Source organism: Grosmannia clavigera, assembly GCF_000143105.1.
Source record: "Grosmannia clavigera kw1407 unplaced genomic scaffold GCSC_113, whole genome shotgun sequence".
Taxonomy (NCBI): Eukaryota; Fungi; Ascomycota; class Sordariomycetes; order Ophiostomatales; family Ophiostomataceae; genus Leptographium; species Leptographium clavigerum.
In genome coordinates this window covers 2,525,681-2,547,354 of record NW_014040831.1, presented here as the reverse complement: position 1 = coordinate 2,547,354, position 21,674 = coordinate 2,525,681, and the positions used below count along the sequence as shown (strand labels likewise).

The 21,674-nt window shown below is 58.7% G+C and overlaps 7 protein-coding genes across 7 annotated transcripts; 5 read left to right on the top strand and 2 right to left on the bottom strand.

Annotated features, from left to right (window-relative positions):
* Nucleotides 1-122: 122 nt before the first annotated feature.
* Nucleotides 123-4,701, top strand: CMQ_3475 (uncharacterized protein; the record flags this gene model as incomplete). Its single annotated transcript, XM_014319413.1, has 6 exons — nucleotides 123-161; nucleotides 205-461; nucleotides 529-850; nucleotides 901-2,608; nucleotides 2,855-3,038; nucleotides 4,086-4,701. The coding sequence occupies 6 exons, from the start codon at nucleotides 123-125 to the stop codon at nucleotides 4,699-4,701; spliced, it is 3,126 nt and encodes a 1,041-aa protein (XP_014174888.1).
* Nucleotides 4,702-5,481: 780 nt separating this feature from the next.
* On the top strand, nucleotides 5,482-6,643 carry CMQ_3670 (uncharacterized protein; the record flags this gene model as incomplete). The annotated part of the gene is made up of 3 exons (XM_014319608.1): nucleotides 5,482-5,629; nucleotides 5,883-6,412; nucleotides 6,587-6,643. 3 exons carry the CDS (start codon nucleotides 5,482-5,484, stop codon nucleotides 6,641-6,643), a joined length of 735 nt encoding a protein of 244 aa, XP_014175083.1.
* An 831-nt stretch (nucleotides 6,644-7,474) lies between these two features.
* Nucleotides 7,475-8,698, top strand: CMQ_3558 (pi31 proteasome regulator; the record flags this gene model as incomplete). Its single annotated transcript, XM_014319496.1, has 1 exon — nucleotides 7,475-8,698. One exon carries the CDS (start codon nucleotides 7,475-7,477, stop codon nucleotides 8,696-8,698), a length of 1,224 nt encoding a protein of 407 aa, XP_014174971.1.
* Nucleotides 8,699-8,987: 289 nt separating this feature from the next.
* On the bottom strand, nucleotides 8,988-12,562 carry CMQ_3770 (importin beta-5; the record flags this gene model as incomplete). The annotated part of the gene is made up of 4 exons (XM_014319708.1): nucleotides 8,988-9,690; nucleotides 9,758-10,332; nucleotides 10,404-12,129; nucleotides 12,180-12,562. 4 exons carry the CDS (start codon nucleotides 12,560-12,562, stop codon nucleotides 8,988-8,990), a joined length of 3,387 nt encoding a protein of 1,128 aa, XP_014175183.1.
* Nucleotides 12,563-13,037: 475 nt separating this feature from the next.
* Nucleotides 13,038-14,105, top strand: CMQ_3909 (mitotic spindle checkpoint protein; the record flags this gene model as incomplete). Its single annotated transcript, XM_014319847.1, has 1 exon — nucleotides 13,038-14,105. The coding sequence occupies one exon, from the start codon at nucleotides 13,038-13,040 to the stop codon at nucleotides 14,103-14,105; it is 1,068 nt and encodes a 355-aa protein (XP_014175322.1).
* Nucleotides 14,106-14,345: 240 nt separating this feature from the next.
* Nucleotides 14,346-19,546, bottom strand: CMQ_3480 (Rho guanyl nucleotide exchange; the record flags this gene model as incomplete). Its single annotated transcript, XM_014319418.1, has 2 exons — nucleotides 14,346-17,119; nucleotides 17,176-19,546. 2 exons carry the CDS (start codon nucleotides 19,544-19,546, stop codon nucleotides 14,346-14,348), a joined length of 5,145 nt encoding a protein of 1,714 aa, XP_014174893.1.
* A 1,556-nt stretch (nucleotides 19,547-21,102) lies between these two features.
* Nucleotides 21,103-21,560, top strand: CMQ_4214 (uncharacterized protein; the record flags this gene model as incomplete). The annotated part of the gene is made up of 2 exons (XM_014320152.1): nucleotides 21,103-21,212; nucleotides 21,263-21,560. 2 exons carry the CDS (start codon nucleotides 21,103-21,105, stop codon nucleotides 21,558-21,560), a joined length of 408 nt encoding a protein of 135 aa, XP_014175627.1.
* Nucleotides 21,561-21,674: the final 114 nt, after the last annotated feature.

The window sequence follows — 21,674 nt, the reverse complement described above, 5'->3', positions numbered from 1 at the left end:
GTAACGACGTTGAGTTCTAACGGTGGCGTAAGAAGCTCAGTGAGAATTTTCGGTTCGCCTGAATCGAAGAACAACACTTGGTGATTACTATGAAGCTGACATGGCAGAGCCAACTTGAGCACATGTACCCGGACGGACACATAGCACGTGACGTGAATCACGTGAGTGAAACTAGCTGAAAGCGGGCAGTCGTTTTGCGCAAAGCTGCTTCTGCGCTGGCTTTTACGGAGCGCGGCAGCGGAAAAACTGCCGTTTCCATTCCTGGGCATTTCTCACCCGCGCATTCTCACGCGCGCCCGACCGGACAGCAAAGGCGTCGCCGCTCTGACCTCTGCGCCCGGCCGCACTCGCTGCACCTTTTGCCGGATTCCGTCGTCCTTGGCCACCATTCAATCTGCTTCTGAGCAGTGTCGCTGGATTGCGCGCCCAGACGCGATTCCGTCGGCCCATCTTCGTCACGCGTGTGCTGTTCTCTTGTCGGCGAAAGTGCGAAAAACGGCCTCTCTCTGGCATACGTCTGCCACACAGGAAGCCGTCTGCGAGCGAGGCGCCCGAAGACGGTCCGGCTGCATGCATTGGCAGGAGACGCCGGCGGCGGTTCTCTTTCGACCCTGTCAACGCGCGGAGAAGACCAGACCGCCTCCGCTCCACCAAGAACTCGAGGTTCCATCTGCCGGTTGGCCGACGCTTCTCGGACCAGGTCATCGGTAGCAACTCCTGCGGTCTCTGCGCCCGTCGAGCACCAGACCAGCTGGCACCCGGCTCTCATGGACGAGCCCCGGTGCTACAATTGCGGCATGTCCGGCCACCAGACCGTTGCTTGTCCAGAACCCACGCGTGTAGTACCAGCGTGAGTATCTCCTGCATCTTTGCACCTTTGCACCTTACATCTTCACTCAGCCCAGCGTGCTGACCACGCTTAGCGGCCTCGAGGAACACCGGAAGCGACAGGCCACGTCAAAGGGCCTCCGCCACAAGAGCCGAGGAAAACACTACGCGTCTTCGTCCGCGTCATCCCTCAGTCGACATCCCAACGGCATGGTCGTCACACGATATCCGCCCCCCCCCTCTGTGGGCGAGCCCCAGATCACCCGCTATCCACCCCATCACCAGCTGTCACATCTGCCGCCTCCACCGCCCATGTCTCTGCTCCCTCCTCCTCCGCCCTCGGCCAATGGAGGCTCCTACCACGGCTACCACCCCCAGCATCACGCCCTTCCTCCTCATCCTCCACCTCGTCACCAGCCAGGGCCGGAACCATGGAAATATCCTCCCCAACAGCCGGCATATCCTGGGCCTCATTCGTCGGTACCGGCGCCTCCACACTATCCTCATTACGACACATTTGGCCAGTCGATGCCAGGTCCGTCGCCACACGCTCCACGCTCGAGGTCTGCTCCAGATTCTTCCTACTACAGCCAGTCGTATCCTCCCCAGCCAGGGTACTTCGCGTCTCCTCCATCCGGTGTAAAAGGCCCCTCTGTTATCCCACCGCCCCCGTCCTTTGCCTCGGCCCCCTATTACCCTCAGCCTCCACACCTGTCCCATCCTCTTCCCCAAGCGCCTCATCACCAACCACCTTCAGGTCTGAGCCAGCCCGGTACTTCGGAGCCATACGCACATCACGAGTTCGGACGGCCGCTACCACAGTCGTATCCCTTGTACGGCTCTCCTCCGTCCAACCTGCCCAATACTCCCAGATACCCACAAGGGAGTGGCAGTGGCAACGGATGGCGTCCTGGGAAGCGTGGCGACTTCACCGGCCCATTCCACCGCGGCGGACGGGCCTCTTTTGGCAAAGACAGAGGCGGCCGCAGACATTACCCAGCCAACGCCAACGGGTTCCGCCACAGCTCTTTGGAGCATTCTATTGGCGGCTCCTCTATTCCAACTGGGCCTGCAGCTCTAAGCCGGCGATTTGCGGCAACTGCTCCCGATTCGGAACGGCGAGCTCCGAGCAACGATGCAGCGTCTGGAGCAGCTCCAAGTCAGCTCGCATCACCCGCTGTGCCTAATGGCATCCCTGCCAAACCGCCAACACCGATATCGATGTCCCGATCGGGCTTGAAAAAGGGCGGCAGGCCACACGAAGCCGTGAAGAAGGCGGAGCTGGATCATACATCGAGCCAAAGCTCGCCCAACACGATCGCCGAGTCAGAAAGCCTAGATCCCCATCTCTCTTCCCAGAAGCGGACCAACGACAGCCATCTCACGGTTGACGATGACAGAGGGATCAAGCGGAACCGGCTATCGCCAACCGACTGGTCAGCACCAGGCCGACAGAGTGTTACGCCCGTGTTGTCCGGAAAACCAATTGCACCGGTGTCAGACACGCCGACATCGTCACACGCCGACAGAAAGCAGGACGAGGACGGCGCGCAGACACACGACTCTTCGCCATCCAAGAATAGCCTCCCCAATCCGCCCAATGGTTCACCCTGGAGCAGCCGTCCTCCCAACCGTGTTTTGAGCTATGGCACATCGGACCACGAATCGAGCGGGACTAGCACCCGCCACGACTCTGGCTACCACAGCAACGACGGAGCTCAGCCTGTGCTGGCGGCCACCAAGGGCAGCGCAGCTGTCTCGGGCCTTCTGGTTCCGAGCAGTCTGCCTTCTTTACCGCCTGCCTCCAGACGGGAGAACAACAGCCGGAGCCGGAGCCATAGCCAGAGCCGGAGCCACAGTTGCAGCCCAAGTCAAAGTCACAGCCACAGCCAGAGCAACACACGTAGTCACAACCAAAGTCACAGTCACAGTCGCAGTCGCAGCCAGAGTGACAGTCACAGCCGGGGTCGCAGTCCTGCGCGCCACATGCCTCACAGCCCACGAGCAAAATCACGCTCACATCGAGGCCGCAGCGGCTTCTCCAGGAGCCGCAGCAGCTCACCCCTGGACGACCTGGAGCTGGCCATGCTCGGCATGGTTCGGCCGGAGAGCGACGAGGAGAACGAGGGTCTCCAGAAGCCGTCTGACAAGTCTGGCGGAAACCAGAAGATCAGGAAGCGACAGCAGCCAAGGGTGGCCACTGCATACAGGTTTGTCTGCCCCGTCTCTTCTTCTTGCGTTTGTCTGGCTGGCTAACAAGAGTGCGCCTCGGCCAGCCGCCGTTGGTAGGGCTATCGGGCCGGCGAACCGAATCGCTTGTAATTTCCACCTCTCATACTATTGGCGTTTCTGATTTTGGAACTGCATTTTTCACCCTCTAGCTCGTTGATCTCGGACGCATATACAAGCTACTGCTTGCTGTCTTTTGCTTCAATTTTGTAGTCTCTGCCGTTACGCAGGGGTAAGTCGGCAGGTATTATCAGATGTACCGGATAATGAGCATTGCTTGCATAAGGCCATAAAACCTCTCGAGGTTGTCGGCGGCCGCTCTTGATTTTACAGGCATTGCAATTGTCTAGGCGGTTATTTTTATTAGATACAAGGAGAGCCACTAAGCATATGGCTCTCTTATGCAAATATGTTTTATGCAATATAAGGCAGGCAGGCACTCTTCCCAGCACGTACGGCCATAGATACTGGAAAGCACGGGATCCCGTCCGCTCTCCCCTAGTTAAACCAGTAATCGGCGGATTAGTAGTTGGGTCGGTGACGACCAGCGAATACCCGCTGCTGTACGTTTTTTTCTCTCTTTTTGCCCCTTCCCATTATGGTCTGTTCTTCTCCTAGTCAAGCTCTGATATCTTGTTCGCAATGTTCAACTGCAAGGTGAACAACGACGCAGTTCAACGTTCAGCAAGACGCTTTGCTAGCTCCAAAAAGGAGCGACGCTAGAGATCGAGATGGTGATACATCCATCCATACGCCTTGATACATAGGAACACGCCGAACATATCTGCTGTTCAGGCTAGCTCTATCCTTTTGTTTACAGCCAGAGTCCGTTCGGACTGGACGGATACTTAAAGACAGCTTTCTTTGCTGATCCGAGCAGCTTTTTGAAATCCCAGATCCAACAAGAACAACAAACAACGCACAACAGCAACAAAGCACATCATCTTTCTCGCTCCTCCCTAAACGCCAATCAGCACACCAAGTAGCAATTCAATCTCTGTTGCTATTCCACTTCTCTGCCTCAGCAGACCGTCCAAGACAACGCAGTACCTACACCCCTTTTTTTCCACACATCTCCCCTTCAAGATCACTAACATTCTCGCTTTCACAATGGGTTCTAACCACTCCACCCAGTCATCCAAGAAGCAGGGCTCACGGCACGGGTCGCGTAGTGCGACGAAGCAGTGGGAGCGCCAACAGGGAGAAGAGCGGCTGCAGCGAGCGCTACGTGACGAGGGGGTTCGTGAGTTCATGGCAGGAGGCTGCAGTGCAGCAGACGGTGGTCACCGCCAACAGGCGCGTAGCAGCAGCAGCAGCAGCAGAAACAATAAAAACAGCGGCCTCAGCCGCTCCGACGGCCTCTCACGGACGTCCAACGTCAAATACAAGACAGCGCCTAGGGCAGCGGAAGGCTCTCGGCGGGAACAACAGCTCGCCGAGCAGGCCTCGCGGGTGCAGAATGTCCCGTCGGCGGCGTATTCGGGGGGGTCGCCGTCTCCGTCTGTTTGGGCATCTGGCCAGTATGGGACAACGCGGCCAGTGCCACCCTCATCCCAACAGCCTGCCTCGTCGGGCCCCAGATGCATGGTAGACCCATCCAAAAACCAAGGTGGGCGTGTCAGTCGCTTCCGTGAGGAATTCTAGATGTAAAAACGAAGAGGGGAGCGTAGACGGGCATTATATAGGGCGCATGCTCTAGTCGGAGAGGTCGATCGGCAGACAAAGAGCAGTGCCTCCTAGAGATGGCACGCTTTTGTCTGCTTTGTTGTAGCACACGGCGCATTGGTTCTCTATTTTCTTTCTCCTCTTTCTGCTCTTTCTTGGTCGAACGCCGAGGTCTGAACAAGATCCGTCAGTTCACAAGAAATAGAAGCACATAGTAAAATATCGTAAATGGAAGCAATGAATATACACATACAACTAAATCTTACTTGCTCCTCCTTATCTTAAGCGGTTGCCCTAGGTACGCAGGTTGCAGGGAGGTCCAGCAGGAAATTGCTAGGTGTCAATGTCAAGGCAGAAAAACAGCATAATCGTGTTGAATTCCGTAGTATTGTGATAGTCAACAACTTACACCCATTCAATCACCATATTCATATATTGACGACAAGACCTTTGATCTCATTTTCCGTTGCAGACGACGTACCCGCCATTGCAGATGACCCTCCAGCCAAGTAGAGCAGATGTATGACGTGGGATATTACCAGATATTCGCTTTTATGACCCAGTAGCCTTAACGCATACCGTATGCATATAAATGGCCACAAGCACTACTTGATTTGAAAAACTGACAGCGTTGAAAGATCCCATATACGTCAAGATACTAATACACCAAAACACCAAATTCTCAAGACATAACTTCTAGCCAAAGTGGCAATTAACTCCACTGTCACTGTAGTCGATGGCGCCGAGTTGAAAGTCACGATGTACGGTGGCACGAATGAAGAGTCCACAAAGCCGCTGCTCATCTGTCTACACGGTGGCCCCGGCATGTCGAATCGGCAAGAGACATCTATCTATTCCATGTTTGAAACCCGCCTCCGCGTTCTCATCTACGATGCCCGTGGAAGCGGTGAATCCTCTTAAAAAGGTCCCTACACACATGACCGCTGGATCGAGGACATTGAATTTCTAAGGTATCTTGCGGCAGGATCCTTAAGAATAAAACAAGCGAGCATACCTATACGGACCGTGTGACCAGCAGCTGTCTTACACCTTCTATTTTGGGTTTTGGGCACATGCCGACAAGTTTTGTCTTGTCGGCGGCTCTTATGGCTCCTTCATCGCGATCGACTATGCACTGGCCCATGGAGACCGCCTTATAGGACTAATCCTCAACAGCGCTTGGGCCGACGGTGTTGCTGGTGCCATGGGCGCGCTAGCTAATGTGATAAGATGGGAAGTAACGGCAACCTCTGTCAACTTATTACAAGGGTGTCACAGGCCTATAGCCATCAAGCAAATCGAGACCATCAGGGTAGACGTCGATCGCCAGAAGCGAGTGTGGTCGGGCACGTTACTGGATGATGGCGACTTTTTAGACGCTGTCGTAGAGCTGCTACTTGTCACTGCAGCCGCAAACCCCAGAACGTCTATGGACACCAACTATTGCGAAGGCGTGCAGCTTCAGGAAAATGACTCTCTAGCAGCAGAAGCGCTTGACAAATTTTCTCGCGGCCAGGGCAACACGGAAGTCGTCTCAGAGACAGAGACTGGGGCAAATGTACGGATATACGATGATAGTTGGAAGCTTTTGGGGCTTATTCACCCGCAAACCTTCGCTGCTACACAGAACACAGCCTTTCACGATAATATGCCGCGATTCCAAGTGCTCGACAGGCTGTGTGAGGTTCAGGTACGCATCGAATCTTTTGTACTTGACCTTTCTAATACAGGTAATACTAGACATCAACTCTAGTTGTTGCCGGGGACCATGATTTATTCACACCACTTGCTGGCAACAAGGAGATTGCCAAACGCATCCCTAATGCGAAGATCGAAATTTTTCGCAATTTTGGCCACCTTCCAGGGCCCCTTTTACATGCCCTACCAGGGCAAGAGGACAAATTCGGCCGTGTACTGTTAACGTTTTTTGACGAAATTCTTCCTTCTAGTAAATAATTTGTAAGGGGGTAAGTCTTACCAGGATACCAGGACTATCACGGGGGCATGTGTTACATCATAGAATGAGGCACACTGTAGCCCTCTTGGTAAACGAAGTCACACTTTAGTTAGCCAGAAAGACACACAAGGAAAAGCTCTAATGTTTAGTAAGATAGAGCTTTTCGGAAGCTGTTAGTTCCTTGAATTATGACTTTTCCCACCTCTTACGCCATTAAGCGCGGCGCTAGGTTTATCGCCTCTGAGCAATAGGTCTATTACAAACACAACCTTAAAATACTATTTAGACTAGCTGTTCTGGTCGACTTGAATCATCTAAGGTGACTGTTATGCTCTAAGACTATATCTACACTATACAAGGCCCTGATTCAGTGGGCTAGTCTCCTAACCCGCAGGCGGCAGAAATCCGTATATTGTGATATTTCGTAAGATGGTATTACAAACTCAAAGCGTTGCCAAAACAGCAACCAATATAGAAGACGATAACAAGCATCCACCAGAACATGCAGGCCGCTAGTTCGCCTACCTTTACTTCTACACAATGTGATAAAGTTGTCGTGATGGCGCCTTCCCGCCTGTAAGGCTGAAGCTGACAAACCCGTTCTGGGCTTGCCGATTCGCCCCACTATTCCTCCCCACACACCAGGCAAACGAGAACGTCATCAGGCAGCTTGTAAAGTCCGACTGCTGTAGATGGCAGCTGCCTTTTGTCTCTTCTCGATCTTCTGTTCCATCCTGGCTTTTCTTTGCCGAAATCAACACGGACAAAGACCCTGCATCACGCCTTACTTCCAAAATGGCACCCGGCGGTCCACTCAGTCCCGATGCCTTGCTGCAGGCCATGGTGGCCGCTCTGCCTAGCAGCCGTTCGGCTTCCCATACCAGCGATCCTGACAGCACAGACGCAGCTACAACCACGACGAGCAACGGTCCGGATCTATCGAGCCCGTACGAGGCCCTCGCGCTCTTCGCTCACGCCTGCATGACCCAGCTGGGCTTCCGCCTGGTCGGCTTTGAGGAGGACCGGGTCGAGACGTTTCCCGACGCGCCGCGGCTGCTGGCGCGCTGGAACCGCCAGCCGACGTCGCTCTCGTTTGTCTACGCCCACGCGCAGTCGGCGCTGACCTTTGTCGTGCGCGTCGACCGCATGGGCGCCAAGGTCGAGATCCGCGGCCTCGCCACGGGCGCCGAGCGCATCCAGCGCATCGAGCTGGTCGTGCAGGACCACATCGCCACCAGCGAGCTGCCCTGGACGCGAGAAAGCAGCAACAGCAGCAACGATACCGACACAGAGAGGCTGGCTCGGCTCTTTTTTAGCCGCGACCGCATGGCCCAGCTGGCCGCCCGATTCCAGACCGACATCGTGCAGAAGCTGGTGCCCGGCCTGCACAAAGACGGCTACGAGGAGACGGCCGACGACCGGGAAGCCCGCGAGGACGCCGAGCAGACCGGCCATCGAGCAGGCGGGCCAGTACCAGCTCTCGGCCAGCCACGGCAGCCTCCGATCAACCCGTACCAGCCCAACCCGCTGCTGGACCCGCTGGCAGCTCCCCGACGGCCCGCCGTCCCTGCCGGCGACTTTGCGCCGCCCGGCTTCGAGGACGAGTACGAGATCCAGCGACCGCCGCGTGGAAGTGGCGGCTTAACGGCCGGCGGCATCCAGCCGCCCAGCATCGGACAGGACGACCTGCACCCACCCGGACTCGGACCCCACGATCCGCTGCGGCCGTTTCTGGGCGGCCTCGGCCGTGGAGGAGGAGGTCTGCGGCAGCCCGGCGTCGGCGGCTTCGGAGGCATGCATCCCACCTTTGATGATCCCCTGTTTGGCGGCCAGAGAGGCGGCGATGGCGACGGCGACGGGTTCGACCTCCAGATTCCGCCTGGCGCACGCTACGACGATCCCACCGGCGGCGTCGGCGGACTGGGGCCGCGATTTGGCGGTGGGCGACGGTCAGGCGGCCGGGGATACAATCCGTATGGCGGCGGTGGATTTGGCGGTGGATTTGGGGATATCATCTAGTTGATAAAGAATGAAAATATGTTATGAGCAACGGAATATCTAATAAAGTTAGCTGTAGTTTACTAGAGCACGCTGTAATTTACTGTATTACACTGCGTACACGCTGCAATTGGCTGATATTCGCTGTAGACGTTGTAGACGCTGTATACCACACTAAATCCTGCTAAAGGTCACCAAAGCCACCGTACGCTACGACAGCAGTGCTGCTCTTGATTGATGTCTTGTATTCTCGTGTCACTGCTTCTCTCCTCCTGGCATTACTGCAATCTCTCAGCCAACCGCGTTTCCCTCAGTGTGCCGCCAGCTCGTTCAGCTTGGCCTGCTCGTCGGCCGTCAGGCGCGCGTACCAGTCCTGGAAGTTGGCCTTGTTCTCCTGGGCGGCGTGCAGGAAAAAGTCGGTCAGGTAGGCCTGAGTCTCATCGTCACGCACGCGGCTGCGACCACCGTCTAGATACGAGAGCAGGTCGGCCTTGGAGGCGCCGAGGCTGAGGTCCAGCAAGTCGTCGGGCTCGTCCTCCCAGCCGTCGTCGGCACCGCCATCATCGTTGACCGCGCCGTCATCGTCACCGCCGCTGCTATGGGTCGGTGATGTGGCCACGGCGCCGGCTGCGCCTCCTGCGCTGGCAGCTCCTGCACCGCCTCCCACACTGCCATCGACACCCATCTCGGCGGCCACGGTGCCGCCCGCGCCCAGTCCGGCACTGCCCAGCTGACCCTGGGCAGACGTCAGCTCCTCGATCAGCAGCTTGAGGATCTTGAGCGGCGCCGGAATGATGGTGTATTGGTCCGGATCTTTGGGGGGCAGGGTAAAGAAGTCAGTGACCGGGTTCACGCTGGCCGGAGGCGCGAGCGGATGGTGGTGGTGCATACTTTGCTTGGCCCGTGACCGCGTCATGATCCAGTCGCTCTGCGTGATGATCAGGTCGCCCTTGACCTGGGTCTCGCTGACGCGCGGGTCGTTGAGCTCGTAGAGCTTGGAAAGGGCAATGACGCTAGCGAGTTCGATTAGTAAGCATAACCTGACAATCACAGACACACAATTTACACGCCCACACTCACTTCTGCCGGATCTCATCGTAGCCCGCAAAGCTCATCGAGTTCTCGAGCCACTGGCTCAGAACGACGGCCAGGCCGTTCTGCTGGCCGACGGTGATCTGGCTGAGGAACTCGACCACCTCGCCGGCGGCCGTGAGGCAGAGGCGGGCAAACACGAGGATCAGCGACTGGATCAGCTGAGCCGTCGTGGCTGAGCTCAACCGCACGGCCACAGCCTGAAGCAGTCGCTGCAGCATTCCGTCGCCGAGCCGCTGATGGCCGGCCTTCTCGACCAGCTCAGCCGCCAGTCCGCCCACCTCGGACGCCGAGTTGTCCTCGATCGCCGGGCCGAGCAGCCGGTCGATGATCTGCAGACACACCACCAGCCCGCTGTTGCCCTGCTCGTCGTGCCACTCAAAGACCTGGTGGTGGTCGTGGCTGAGCATGTTCTTGAGCGCCTCCGCGCCCGGCCGCAGGATCTCGCCCTCGCTCGACTCCATCAGGATGCGCTTCAGCTTGGGCGCTACCTGTGCGACGAATCCGTTCGGTAGTGGCTCCGTGCCGTTTTGTGTGAGGAGAGCGATGAGCTCAGTGGCCATCTATTCTGTTAGTTGTTTTTTCGCTTTCTTTCGTTTTCTGTCTGTCTCTCTCTACCTCCTCCCCCACTCACCGTTATCAGTGGCTCGTCCTTGGTCAGGTCCGAGTACGAAAAGAATCCGTTCAGCGTCGGCAGCACCTTGGCGCACAGCGTCACGTACGACGTCGGGTCCGACAGCCGCTGCAAAATCTCCTCAAACGCCTCGTTGACGATCAGGGTGACGTGGAAGTTGCGGGCGCCGCAGCGGCCAATGGCAAAGAGCAGGTCGACCGAGGGCACGTCGTCGGCCAGCACCACGGCCGGGTTGATGCTGATGGCGCGGCGCAGCGAATCGCACAGCGTTGCCAGCAGGTCGTCGGCGTCCTGGAGGTCGTCGACGTCGCGGCTGTTAAGAAACTCGCGCAGGGCCAGCAGGATGGCCGTCTGGCGACCGGCCGCGATGGACGTCGTGGCCGAGCCTGAGGTCGTAATGTTGTTGATGTTCGTCCCGGCCGGCGTCGCCTGCATGAAGCTGTCGAGCGCCTTGACGCAGGCCACCTGCACCAGCTCCGAGGCTGCCTGCGTGACCGCCACGATGGCCGGGTCCATCAGCCGGCCGGCCGGTGCAAAGTTCTGGGCCAGCAGCCCGGCCGCGAGGTAGCCGCGGGCCTGCAGCAGCGGCTCGTCGGCCGCTGCCGCCACGGCCACGTCGACCAGCGGCAGGTAAGCCGCGCAAATCTCGGCCGGGATCGTCTTGTCACAGTCGATCAGGTCGCCCGCCAGCATCGTGAACAGGTACAGCGCGGCCTCCTGCGAGCGCCAGGCTGCCGGCGTGTCCGCAAAGACGGCACGCGTGTGGGCAAAGAGCCCCTCCAGGGCGTGCTGGCCGATCCACTCGCCCAGCTTGATCAGCAGGTCGCCGCAGGCCGTCCGGGCCGTGTAGTTGGCCGTGATAGACGCCTCCTCGGCCAGGTACAGCGACACGTCAATGTCCCACAGGTCTTCCTCCTCGCGCGTGATGCGGGCGTAGCCGACCAGCAGCCGCATCAGCTGCACCATCCACGGGGTCTCGTGAGCGGCCGCGCTGGCGCTCAGCTGGCCACCCAGCTCCTTCTGCACCGGCGGCGCGCGGATGCACTGGTTCAGCAGGTCGAGCTCCTCCAGCACGAGAAAGTCGAGCGTGTACGGTAGCCCGTCCGCGTCCTCCAGCCGACTCTGGCTGTCCTGGTCCAGGTACAACTGGGCGTAGGCGCCCTGCAGCAGCGACAGCTCCTGCCACGTCTCCTCAAAGAAGGCCGGGCTCTGTGGCAGCAGCAGCGATGCAAAGACGGCCTTGATCTTGAGCAGCGTCTTGACGCACTGCAGCTTGAGCGCCACCAGTCCGTTCCAGCTCTCCGACTGCTGGCCGCTGTCCGTGGCCACCGGCTGGTCCAGCGGCAGCGGCGTCTTCATGATCTCGTGGAAAAAGGGCAGCCAGCCCTGCAGGGCCTCCTGGGCGAAGCCCTTGACCTCCAGCAGGTGCTCTTCCTTGACCATGTCCATCAGGTCGAAGCTGTTGCGGAACACCGACACGGCCAGCGCCCGCAGCATCGGCCGCCGGCTGCCGTTGACCGCCACCAGGTAGAGCACCTCGATGATGCCGCGTGCCGCCGCGAAGAACTGCGTCTCGCTCAGGCCGTCCTCGACCAGGTCGCCGAGCACCCGCAGTGCCCCGTGCAGCTGCACGTCTGTCCCGCTGCGGATCACGCTCAGCAGGTGGTCCACCAGGTCGGGCCACCGGTCTGGGTAGTCGACCGCGGCGATCTTACCAACCACGTAGCTGTCGCCGTCAGCGAGGACCCAAGGCAAAGACAGCAGGAGAATACACACCTCACGGCCGGCTTGATCCGGCGGTCGTCCTCGTCACGTGTCGCCAGCTCCAGCAGCTGTACCCGCAGCTCCTGCTTCGTGGCATCCGTCACGGTGTAGCGTGGCCGGCCGGCCGGGCTCGTGCCTGCGTCGTCGTCGTCGCTGTCCTCGTCATCCTCTTCGTCCTCCGCGTCGTGGGTCCAATTGCGCTCGATGAACCGCCGGAGCACCGAGAGGGCCGATTGTCGGATTTCGACCGGATAGCTCGACGTCGCCGCGATGGCTGCCAGCAGGCCCGGAAAGCTGGGGTTGGACTCGGCGTGTCGAAGGTCGAGCTCGGCTCGCTTGCGTGGCTCCTCCTCCGGCCGTTGCGTGTCGCTGAGCAGGCGAACGAGATCGTCCATGTTGAGAGAGAGAGGGAGCAAAGTGCTGTTCGAAAGACGAGAGACGAAAGAGACGAGACCTGACCGACTCGTCAAACGTGGCTACGGGGCGCCGTCTGCAACGATGCACCAACAGGACAGATGGGAACGAGAAGACAAGGAAAGGAAAAAAAGAGTGCGGTACGAATTGGTGTGCCGGTTGGTCTCATTGGAACTTTCGAACCATGGCAGAAACTGGTCGAGACGAAGACCAGGAAAACAAAAAAATAACGGCCGACAATGGAAAGTGGGGACGCGTTGAACGAACGAGCGAGATGGCAAGAGGTGGGGTGGGGGCCTGCCGTTTCTGTTTTGGGCTTCGACCCCTCGTGTGGAAGTCACGTGTTTTGGCGTTGCAACGACGTCACTGAAGCAGAAGTGAACAAGAGACGCGTTCGGTCGAAGCAGCAGCAGCAGAGCCACCACAACGCACAACCACGACAGCACGACAGACATCATGGCCTCGGTGCCGCTCGGCGATGCTGCCGCGCTGTTCGCCGCACTCGGTGACTTCTTCCACGTCGCCGTCCACTCCGTCCTCTACTACCGCCAACTCTATCCCGAGCGCTCCTTTCTGTCGGCCACTGCCTTTGGCGTGCCCGTCCACCAGAGCCGCCACCCACAGGTGTGCGCCTGGGTTACCGACGCGGTGGACCATGCCATCGGGCAGCTGGCTGGTGGCGCCGTCGAGACCGTGGCCGTGGTTGTGCATGCACCTTTTGGGGGTGCCCATTCCCATCCTAACCTTCCTCCTGGTGCTGTCCTCGAGCGCTGGGTCTTTGACGTCAGCCACGTGCCGGCCTGGCCGGGTGGCGCTGACGCCTTGCAGCAGGCTCTGCATCCCAACGCCACCAAGAGTATCAAGAGCTCCAAAAAAGGCCGCAGCCCCCAGAAGCGACCCCTGTCCGCCCGCAAATTTCGGCCGCCTCGCGACTCCACGCTGCTGCCGGACGAAGACACCACCCCGTGGGACAGGACCGACGACGAGGACGGCTATAGCGACGACAACAACAACAATGACAACAATGATGACGACGATGCAGAGTCCGAGGCCGATCTCGACACCCGCAATACTCCGCAATCACGGCCTTCTGCCTCGGCCACCTCGGCTGACCTGCACCAACAGCTGCGGGCTGCCATTCTGCGGCTCACCCAGACTGCCGCCTCCAAGGAACCGCTGCCACCACGATGCACCTTCACCGTGGTCCTCGAGATTGGTGATGCCGCAGAATTGCGCCAGCCCGGCCGGCCTGCCACAAAAAGAAGCACCGCCTGGATCCCGGAAGAGACTGCCGGCACTAAGCGAAAATGGGCGGCTGCCAGCTCTTCCACCACCACTAATACCACCACCACCACCATCCGCACCGTCGATGCTGCTCCGCTCTTCATGGAGTGCTGGGTCGAGCAGAGCGTGCTCACGAACAACAACGGTTCAGAAAAAACATCCCCTGGCCTTCATCTTCCCGTCATCCCGCCGCCTCATATAAAAGGTCCGATCGGCAAAACGGTCGCCTTTGACACCTGAACATGTATGGCAAACACGATTAATGCATCCTTTCATTCACGTCCTATCCCTGCTTGCAACGGAACGAATTCCACGCAATGTTTCGTGCTGAAAAGCGCCTCCCACCCAATCCAGAAACATGCAAAAATCTGCTGGCAAACGCCGACATCCGCTCATGTCCTTCCCATCCCTGAAAATCCCTTCCGGACATGCTATACTATCCACTCCCAGATGCTCGCTACTTCTCCCTGGGCCCTGCCCTCAGCTGTTTCCTGCCTTGAGCAACGTCCGCAGACTGACCGCTTCCCGCCGCATCCGTGCATTCTCCTTCTTCAGCCGCGCCGTCTCTTCGCTCTGCTCCTTCAGCCGCGTCACCAGCTCTTCCTTGTCGTCGCGGCCCTTGCCCTTGAGCGCCTTGACAATCTTGCCCAGCTCCGTGTTGAACTTCTCGTACAGCAGCTCGTTCTCCGCCGTCGCCTCCTTGTACAGCTGGTCGATGGCCCGGACCTTGGCCTCCGCTACCCTGACCGAGTTGTCCATGTCCAGCTGTAGCGCCTCCTGCTTGTCGGCCAGCGACTGCGTCACCTGCGACACATGCTCCTCCAGTGCCTTGAGGCTGCTCTCCAGCCGCCGCAGATCCGTGCCAACACCTGTTCGAGACGGTGTACCTTCCGACGCAAGTCCCAGTGGGCTCACTGCACCGCCACTGTTCACACGGGCCATATCCGCTGCGATCCGTGACAGCTCTGTCTTGAGCGACGCATCTGCCTCACCTACTGCCTCCTTCTCTGTTTGCAGCCGCTCCCGAAGCTTCTGTGGTGACTGCAGTCGCAGCTTCTGGCCTGGGGCCGAATTCGTTCGCGTTGGCGAAGTCGATCCCGACGAAAACTTGCTCGGACTCGGAGGCGGCAGATATGGTGACCGCAGCGAAGACGCTGGTGAATCGCCGCCTGGAGACAGCACGCCTGCTCCACGGGGAGCCCTCAATGTCGGGATGTACGAGCTGGACCCAGAAAGTGTCTTGCTGTGGCCGTGGCCCTGCATGTTCAGGTCGGAGAGCGCAACAAAGGAAGACGGAGAGCGAACACGCGCCGTTCTGTATGTCGGCGTTTCCACTCCGTTCTCTTTCTGCCGTGGAGACGGCTGATACGCAACGGAGGGCTGGCTCTGTTGTCGCTGGTGCCGTTGAAGGGCCGGTCGTTGCTGTTGCTGCTGCTGCTGCTGCTGCTGCTGCTCTGGCGACGGCTGCAATGGCTTACAATTCTGCGACTCTGGGCTGGTCGTGATCTTATGCGGAGAAGGTGTCTGGGGCGGTGGGCCCGAGTTGGACTTTTCCGATGTCGTCTTGCTCGTCCGCAGCGGTGCCGGAGGCAAGAGACTCTCTTCGAGGCCACCCGGAGTCATCAGCGGCGCTGGTGCCAGAGGACTGTCTTCGAGGCCGTTCGTGGCCATGAGCGGCGCCGACGCCATCGCGTCTTCCTCCAGGCTGGCCGCTGCCATCAGACTTTTGAGATCGGACAGCGAGCTGCGCCGCTTCCGTCTCAACGATCTCTCGGGTATTATCATCACCGGCGTCACCGGCGTCACCGGCTCGACGTCCGGCTCGCCAATCGTCTCGAGCTGCTGTGAGCTAGTCGGCCGGTGTGAGCTCGACGGCCGCATCTCGTCAAAGGCGCCGGCTATGGGAGGCCGATCTCGCGACGCCGGCCGTCTCATCGATCTGCTGCCCATCGGCGACTGGTTGCCCATGTCGATGGACTGGGATCGGTTAACTCGCGATGACACGAGTGTCCTGGTCCCCGGAAGATTGTCGCCCGTAGCCGGGTTCCTGTGTTTGCTCAGGTTGCGCCACATCGAAGGCCGCTCCGGTTCCGCGTTGCTGCTGCCGACGCCGCTCACTATGGCCTCCAGGGCAGCGCTGCCACCTCTGTTGTTGTTGCTATTCTGACGATAGAGGAGTGACTCGAGCCCAAACTTACGGCGGAGTGATGATGTGTTGGACGTGACCGAACCGGTTGCTGACCTCTGGCTCCGAGCTGTCGAGTTGAACGACTCATATGCAGTCCGCATCTGCAGGCTCGTCCCGAAGGAGTTGTCCTCAAAGATCCGGTCACAGTCCTCTACCAACAGGTCCAGCAGGTTGATGTAGTTGTGTGGCTCCCCATTGTCCGCAACCAGCAACTCGGCAAAGGCCAGGGTCAGCGCGCCTCGGTCTCCGTCATCGTCGCAACCGTCGAGCAGATCGGCTAGGAGCTTGATCAGAGCCGTGAACGCCCGTCGGTTTTGCGGTGCCATGTCGGAAAACAGGTACTTGACAAAGTCGGCAAAGTCGCCGGGCACTTTCCGAGCCGCACGCTCCTGCAGCGCGTCCAGCAACTGGATAGTCATAATGGTACCCATCTGATCGCGCCACGCGATGCGAGAGAATTTTTCAAACGCTGCAAACACAACGTCGGGCGGCAGGTCGAACGATGACTCCCAATCAAATGGACTCTCATTCAGCTTGTTGTACAAGAGGTTGACCGACAGCTCGTCCGCCGTGCTGGATGCCCGGCTCAGCAACAAGCGGCCAACAAACTGGCCTTTCCGTGCCTGGATCGCTGCCACGTAGCCGGTAAATGTCTGTTCGAGCCGAACAAGGGGGTTCTCCGGCCGAGTTATGTCTGGCGTAGGTCGCCCCCCGTCACGATCTCGTAGGGAGCTATTCAGCGAGGTGCTATCCTGTTGTTGATGGCGGCTGTTGCTGGCCGAATGTGACAGACTCCCAGGCTGTGATCGTGTCCCTCTGATGGAACCATGTCCCACATCCGACGAGCTGGAATGCGCAGAACTGTTGTTTCCAATCGGAGAGTTGTTGGTGCCTCCACCCAAGAAGCTCGACAACAGCTTTCCGGGTCCTGAGGCAAGGAACGACTTTGTCTTTTCGATACGCACACTAAAATTCAAAGAACGCAGCGTCTTGGTATTATAAGACACTAGCGCTGGCACCAACTTGGGGTTGGCCGTGTTGAATTGGGCACTCGTGAGTTGGATAACTAAAAGGCCATGTCAGAGGACGAGTCTAAGAGGAAGGGGGGGCAAATACACCTACTCCTCCTCGAGAGGGTCGGCAGGAAGTCCTCAATGGCAATGTCATCTGTGTACCGCTTGCCGTTGAGCCCCAGTGCGTTCATGACCAGGCGCCGAGAGTCATTATAGTTACCCCGGCCAATGCTGCCGATGCTGCCTCTGCCGCTATCAATGCGCACCTCCACGACGATCTCGACGCCATAGTGCCCGATGGGGGCACCCTTAGTGCCCCTGTGGTTGTCAAATACAACACGCACAGGAGCCGGCTCTCGCCTGCCCTCGATGAGCTGATCGGCCCCTTCCTGGAAGACGGCCGCATGGAAGCCCATGTTGTTGCTCTCAATCAGGCGTGCAGACCGCAAGGTCCAGGTCGGGTTCTCCCGCTCGGCCTCGGAAAAACGGCCTTCGATACGCGCCTTCACCACGTCCTCGCTCCATCGCGCGGCCTTTCCCTCAAAGGATTCCTGCAGGGCAAAACAGCGCGACGTGATCGTCTTGCTGGAGGTGAATCCACCAGCCTGGCCGCCCTTCATCTCCTGTGTTGACGTCATCCACACCAGCCGGCCGTCGGCCGATTCGGTGAAGCGCACGTCGGCCAGCTGGTGCCAGCCGTTAAAGATCACATCGTACGTGCCGGGGCCGCCGGCAGCATTGGTCATGGACGCCAGCAAGCCGGCTGGCGAGGGCTTATCGATCTCGCGAAGAAGATCGCGGCCCGTCGCCGCGGAGCCAGGCTTCTTCTTGACGAGGATGAGACAGTCACTGAAGAGGAGAAAGAGACCGGCACGGTCCTGGGCTCCAACGCTATAGGCGTCGGCATCGTAAGGTGCCACAAGCTCAACAAAGTCGGCAGCTAGCACTAGACGTCCTCTGGGCTCCAGGTCGGCCGGCCAGGATTCGACCATATTGCGCAACCGATTGGTGACCTGCGGCTTCTCATCGAGGGGGTCGTCCATGGAGCAGATATTGGTAATGATGTCGCGTGCCTTGAGCATCAGCTGTAGAGCTGGATGGTTGATGGGCAGACAGCCGACGATCTGGTCGATGAAGAGACTGTAGCGTGGCAGGCGCTGCACGGGTTCGATCAGAATTGAACGCAGCGACTGCTCGCCGATCGTCTGCAAAACGTGGTCGCGAAAGCCCGACTGGTGATCCAGAAAGCCGTTGAGCAGTTGCGGGAAATTCTGGCTCGCCCGGATGTATTCCTGGTAGCAGTCGGTGAACTTTGGAAACCACTCCAGAAAGGTCTTGGCCATGTTAAGGGCGCCACTAGGATCCTTGACACGGACTGAACCAGCACCGGCACCGCCGTTGATGCCGTTGCCACCAGCCATACGGTGGCGCGAAGAGGACGATCCGAAGTTGTACGGCAGTTCCAGATCGCGCACGGCGTCTTCTTCCGTGTCGTCCATGACGCGGCGCAGCTCCTGCATGAAAGCTGTGTTCATCTGCAGGATGCGGTCGGCCGAGCGGGGGAACAGGCGATCGAGCTCGTCGACCGTAGGGCTGTCGCGGGTGGCCGTGCTGTCGCCGGCCTTTTGACGAAAATCGTCGGCGACGTGCTTGACAAGCTCGTTAAGCTTGAGCACATAGCGCTCCTCGGTGTCGACGAGCTCGCCCATCTTCATGCGCAGCTCGACCTTCTGGTCCTTGGTGAAGACCTTGCTGCGGTGGTTGAGCGAGCTGGGCCGCGAAGGGGCACGCCGAAGCTTCGATGTCGGCAGGAAGACCGGGTCGCCAAACAGCTTGACCAGCGGCATGTAGGCGGGGTCGTACTGCCGCAGGGTGGGGTCGAGGATGATATCGTCCTCATCTTCGGGCGAGGTCTCCAGGTCCTCCGCCTTCAGGGGCGTCACGGCACCGGGGGGGAGGACGAGATCAAGATCGAGGTTGGTGACATGTTGGGCCTGCAAGGCGCATTGCAGCGTGTGCAGCAGGTCGGGCGTGTTGCTGTCGACGAGGGCCATGGCCTTGGCCAAGTCGGCGGCATGTTGCTCGCCAAAGAGCGCCGGGGCAGAGCCCGGACGGCGGCCACGTGTGGTGGGATATTGGTTGCGAAGGTAGGTCTTGACCGAGTCGGACAGTTCGCTAAAGTACTTGAAGAGCGCAAAGGCGAGGCCACGGCAGACCTCGTCGCCCTTGAACTCGCGCGGCAAAAAGGAGACGGCGCCATAGAAGGGGGAGTTGGGAGAGATGGTCAGGCGCGGGAAGGACTGGAAGCCAGCTGGTGAGTAGATGTGGACCTGGATGCGGGAGCTGTTGTGCGTGAAGTTGGCTGTCGTCGAGGGCCCGTGAAAGGCGAGGATGGGCAGATGGCCGAGCAGAGGATCCGTGGCGTAGTAGAGTGTGACCGCCTCGGGGGAGACGGCCAGCTCCTCGGTGACTCGCACCATGGCTAGGCGGATGGCATGGGCGCCCAGTGTGGGTCGGGCAGCAGGTGGGGAGACGAGAGAGAGACGAGGGAGACGAGGGAGATGAGAGAGGTCGGTGAAGGCCGGCGAAAATCGGTCAGGCTTGTCGGACCAGGCGAGGGCGCAGGAGAAGGACTTGTGGCCAGAGAGAAGAAAGCGTGAGAGCTGACCGTCGAGGACAAGGTGGACCTCGGTCGTTCTAGCCTGTATCTGTCGTGCTGGTCGGGCAGGAAGACGAGGCGAAGTCGCAGCAGGCTATCTCGTGTGATTGCGTCGCTTATCGTCCGTTTCTGGAATGCTCTTCTGGCAGGGTTCCGACCGTAGAAATCCCCAAGGTCGGGATGAGCAGACGTCGCGTCGCAAACCGATTAGGGGCCGTGCCCAGCGCTGCGATTGGAATCGGATGGGAGAGAGCACGGCGAAGCAGTACAGGAAAACGAAATGGCCGGACAGAAAATAGTGTACAAGAAGCGAAAGGGAAAAAGAACAAAACCGGGTCGACCCTTTCCCTCTGAACGCCAAGGCAACAACGGTCGGCGCAGGCACAGGAAGGAGCAGGATGGGAAAGAAGAGAAGGAGCAATTGACAAAGGCTGTGCGTTATAATCGTGGATTTGCTAACAACAACAATACCAACCCCCGGCGATGGTTCGCAACAAACTGTTGGCAGAGTTAGGAGCCCCAGGCTAGCGCAGGGGTGCTGGTTTTGTTGCTTTTTTTACCGCCTCTTTCGTCCTAAATTTGTGCTCTTGTCACTGGGCCGGGGTTTTCGAGGCCTTCACCGCAAGAGAAGGGACACCTATCCCACATGCGACTGTCTGGACAATCACTCTTTTTCTGGCTCTGTTTTCGTGCTGCCGCCTTCCCGCCTTCTGGCTTTTTCAATTTTTATTTTGTAATATTTTTATTGTCTCTCTTGTCCGTAAATGGAAGGAACGCGTCTTACGCCCAACACGGCGAGACCCCGCGTCGGCCAGCTGTACTCCAGAGCTTGACGCAAAGTAAACAAACACGCGCTAGGCCCAATTGGACAGCTTATTGCATATGCCGCTATAGTGATGGCTCTCTGTCTACCATTCTATCCGAAACTGACGCGGAAGAGAACGACTACGGAGTACTTGTGCGTCAGCTCGTCTCGTCGAGCTACATAGTAGTATCTTACATAGTAGGTGAAACGGGGCCGGCGCATTGTGGAGAGTCGTTCATTTAAAGCTGAGTGCCTTTTCCGCAAGTGGGTCTCCCTTTCGGCGCCTGACGGCTACATGCATACGGTTTGGCTCGAGCTGGCCGGGAGACCGATATGCTGATTATATCGAGATATATTGCATCCGGGTGTCCGTACGCCAGAGACAAGACGAAGATGTGGGCGAAGAGGTTGGGAGACGGAGTATGGCCGGTACCACTACTGTACGGAGGCAAAATATGGAGAAGGCCGCCAACGCGTTTATGAGACTTCTAAAAAAAAAACAGCTGCCCCATATAAGCAATCTGCTTAGCGGGGTATCGATGCTTCGACAACCTCTTCCGCCACCAGTCAACATGGCCTCCCAGGACAGCGCCACAAGCATCCCCTTTATTAGCGCTCCAGATGGCAGTGGCTACCGCCTGCTGGAGCTGCCGGCCGACCTGGTCGCCGAGGGGTCTAGCCCGTAAGTCCAGCCTGCTCGTCTGCTCTCCTGCTCCAGCCTAACCATCACAGATGGTACCTGCACACAGACAGCTCCGGCATGGCACGTCTGCGCACGGCCCAGGGCAAGACGTATGCGCTGCGCCAGAAGAACACGTCTAACGCGTTGATGCTGCTGTCGGTCCGGGCAAACGCCGTCGATGCTACCGACGAGACGGCCCTGCCCAGGCCCGGTGTCGCCATCGCTGCCACGGTGCACGAGACCGTTGAGCTGCTCGAGGTGGCGGCTGAGACGACAGTGCCAGCGCCGGCGCCAAAAGTGGTCCCTTCCCGCGGAAAATGGCACGAAAAGTTCGGCAAGACTCGGTAGCGTGCTGCGTCTGGTCCATGTTCTCGTTCGATCCAATGGGTGGATCTGTAAGATATGTATCCATCGAGGAGGCTGCGTCACAGAAGAGCGTGCCAATGAACGTATATCCTGTTG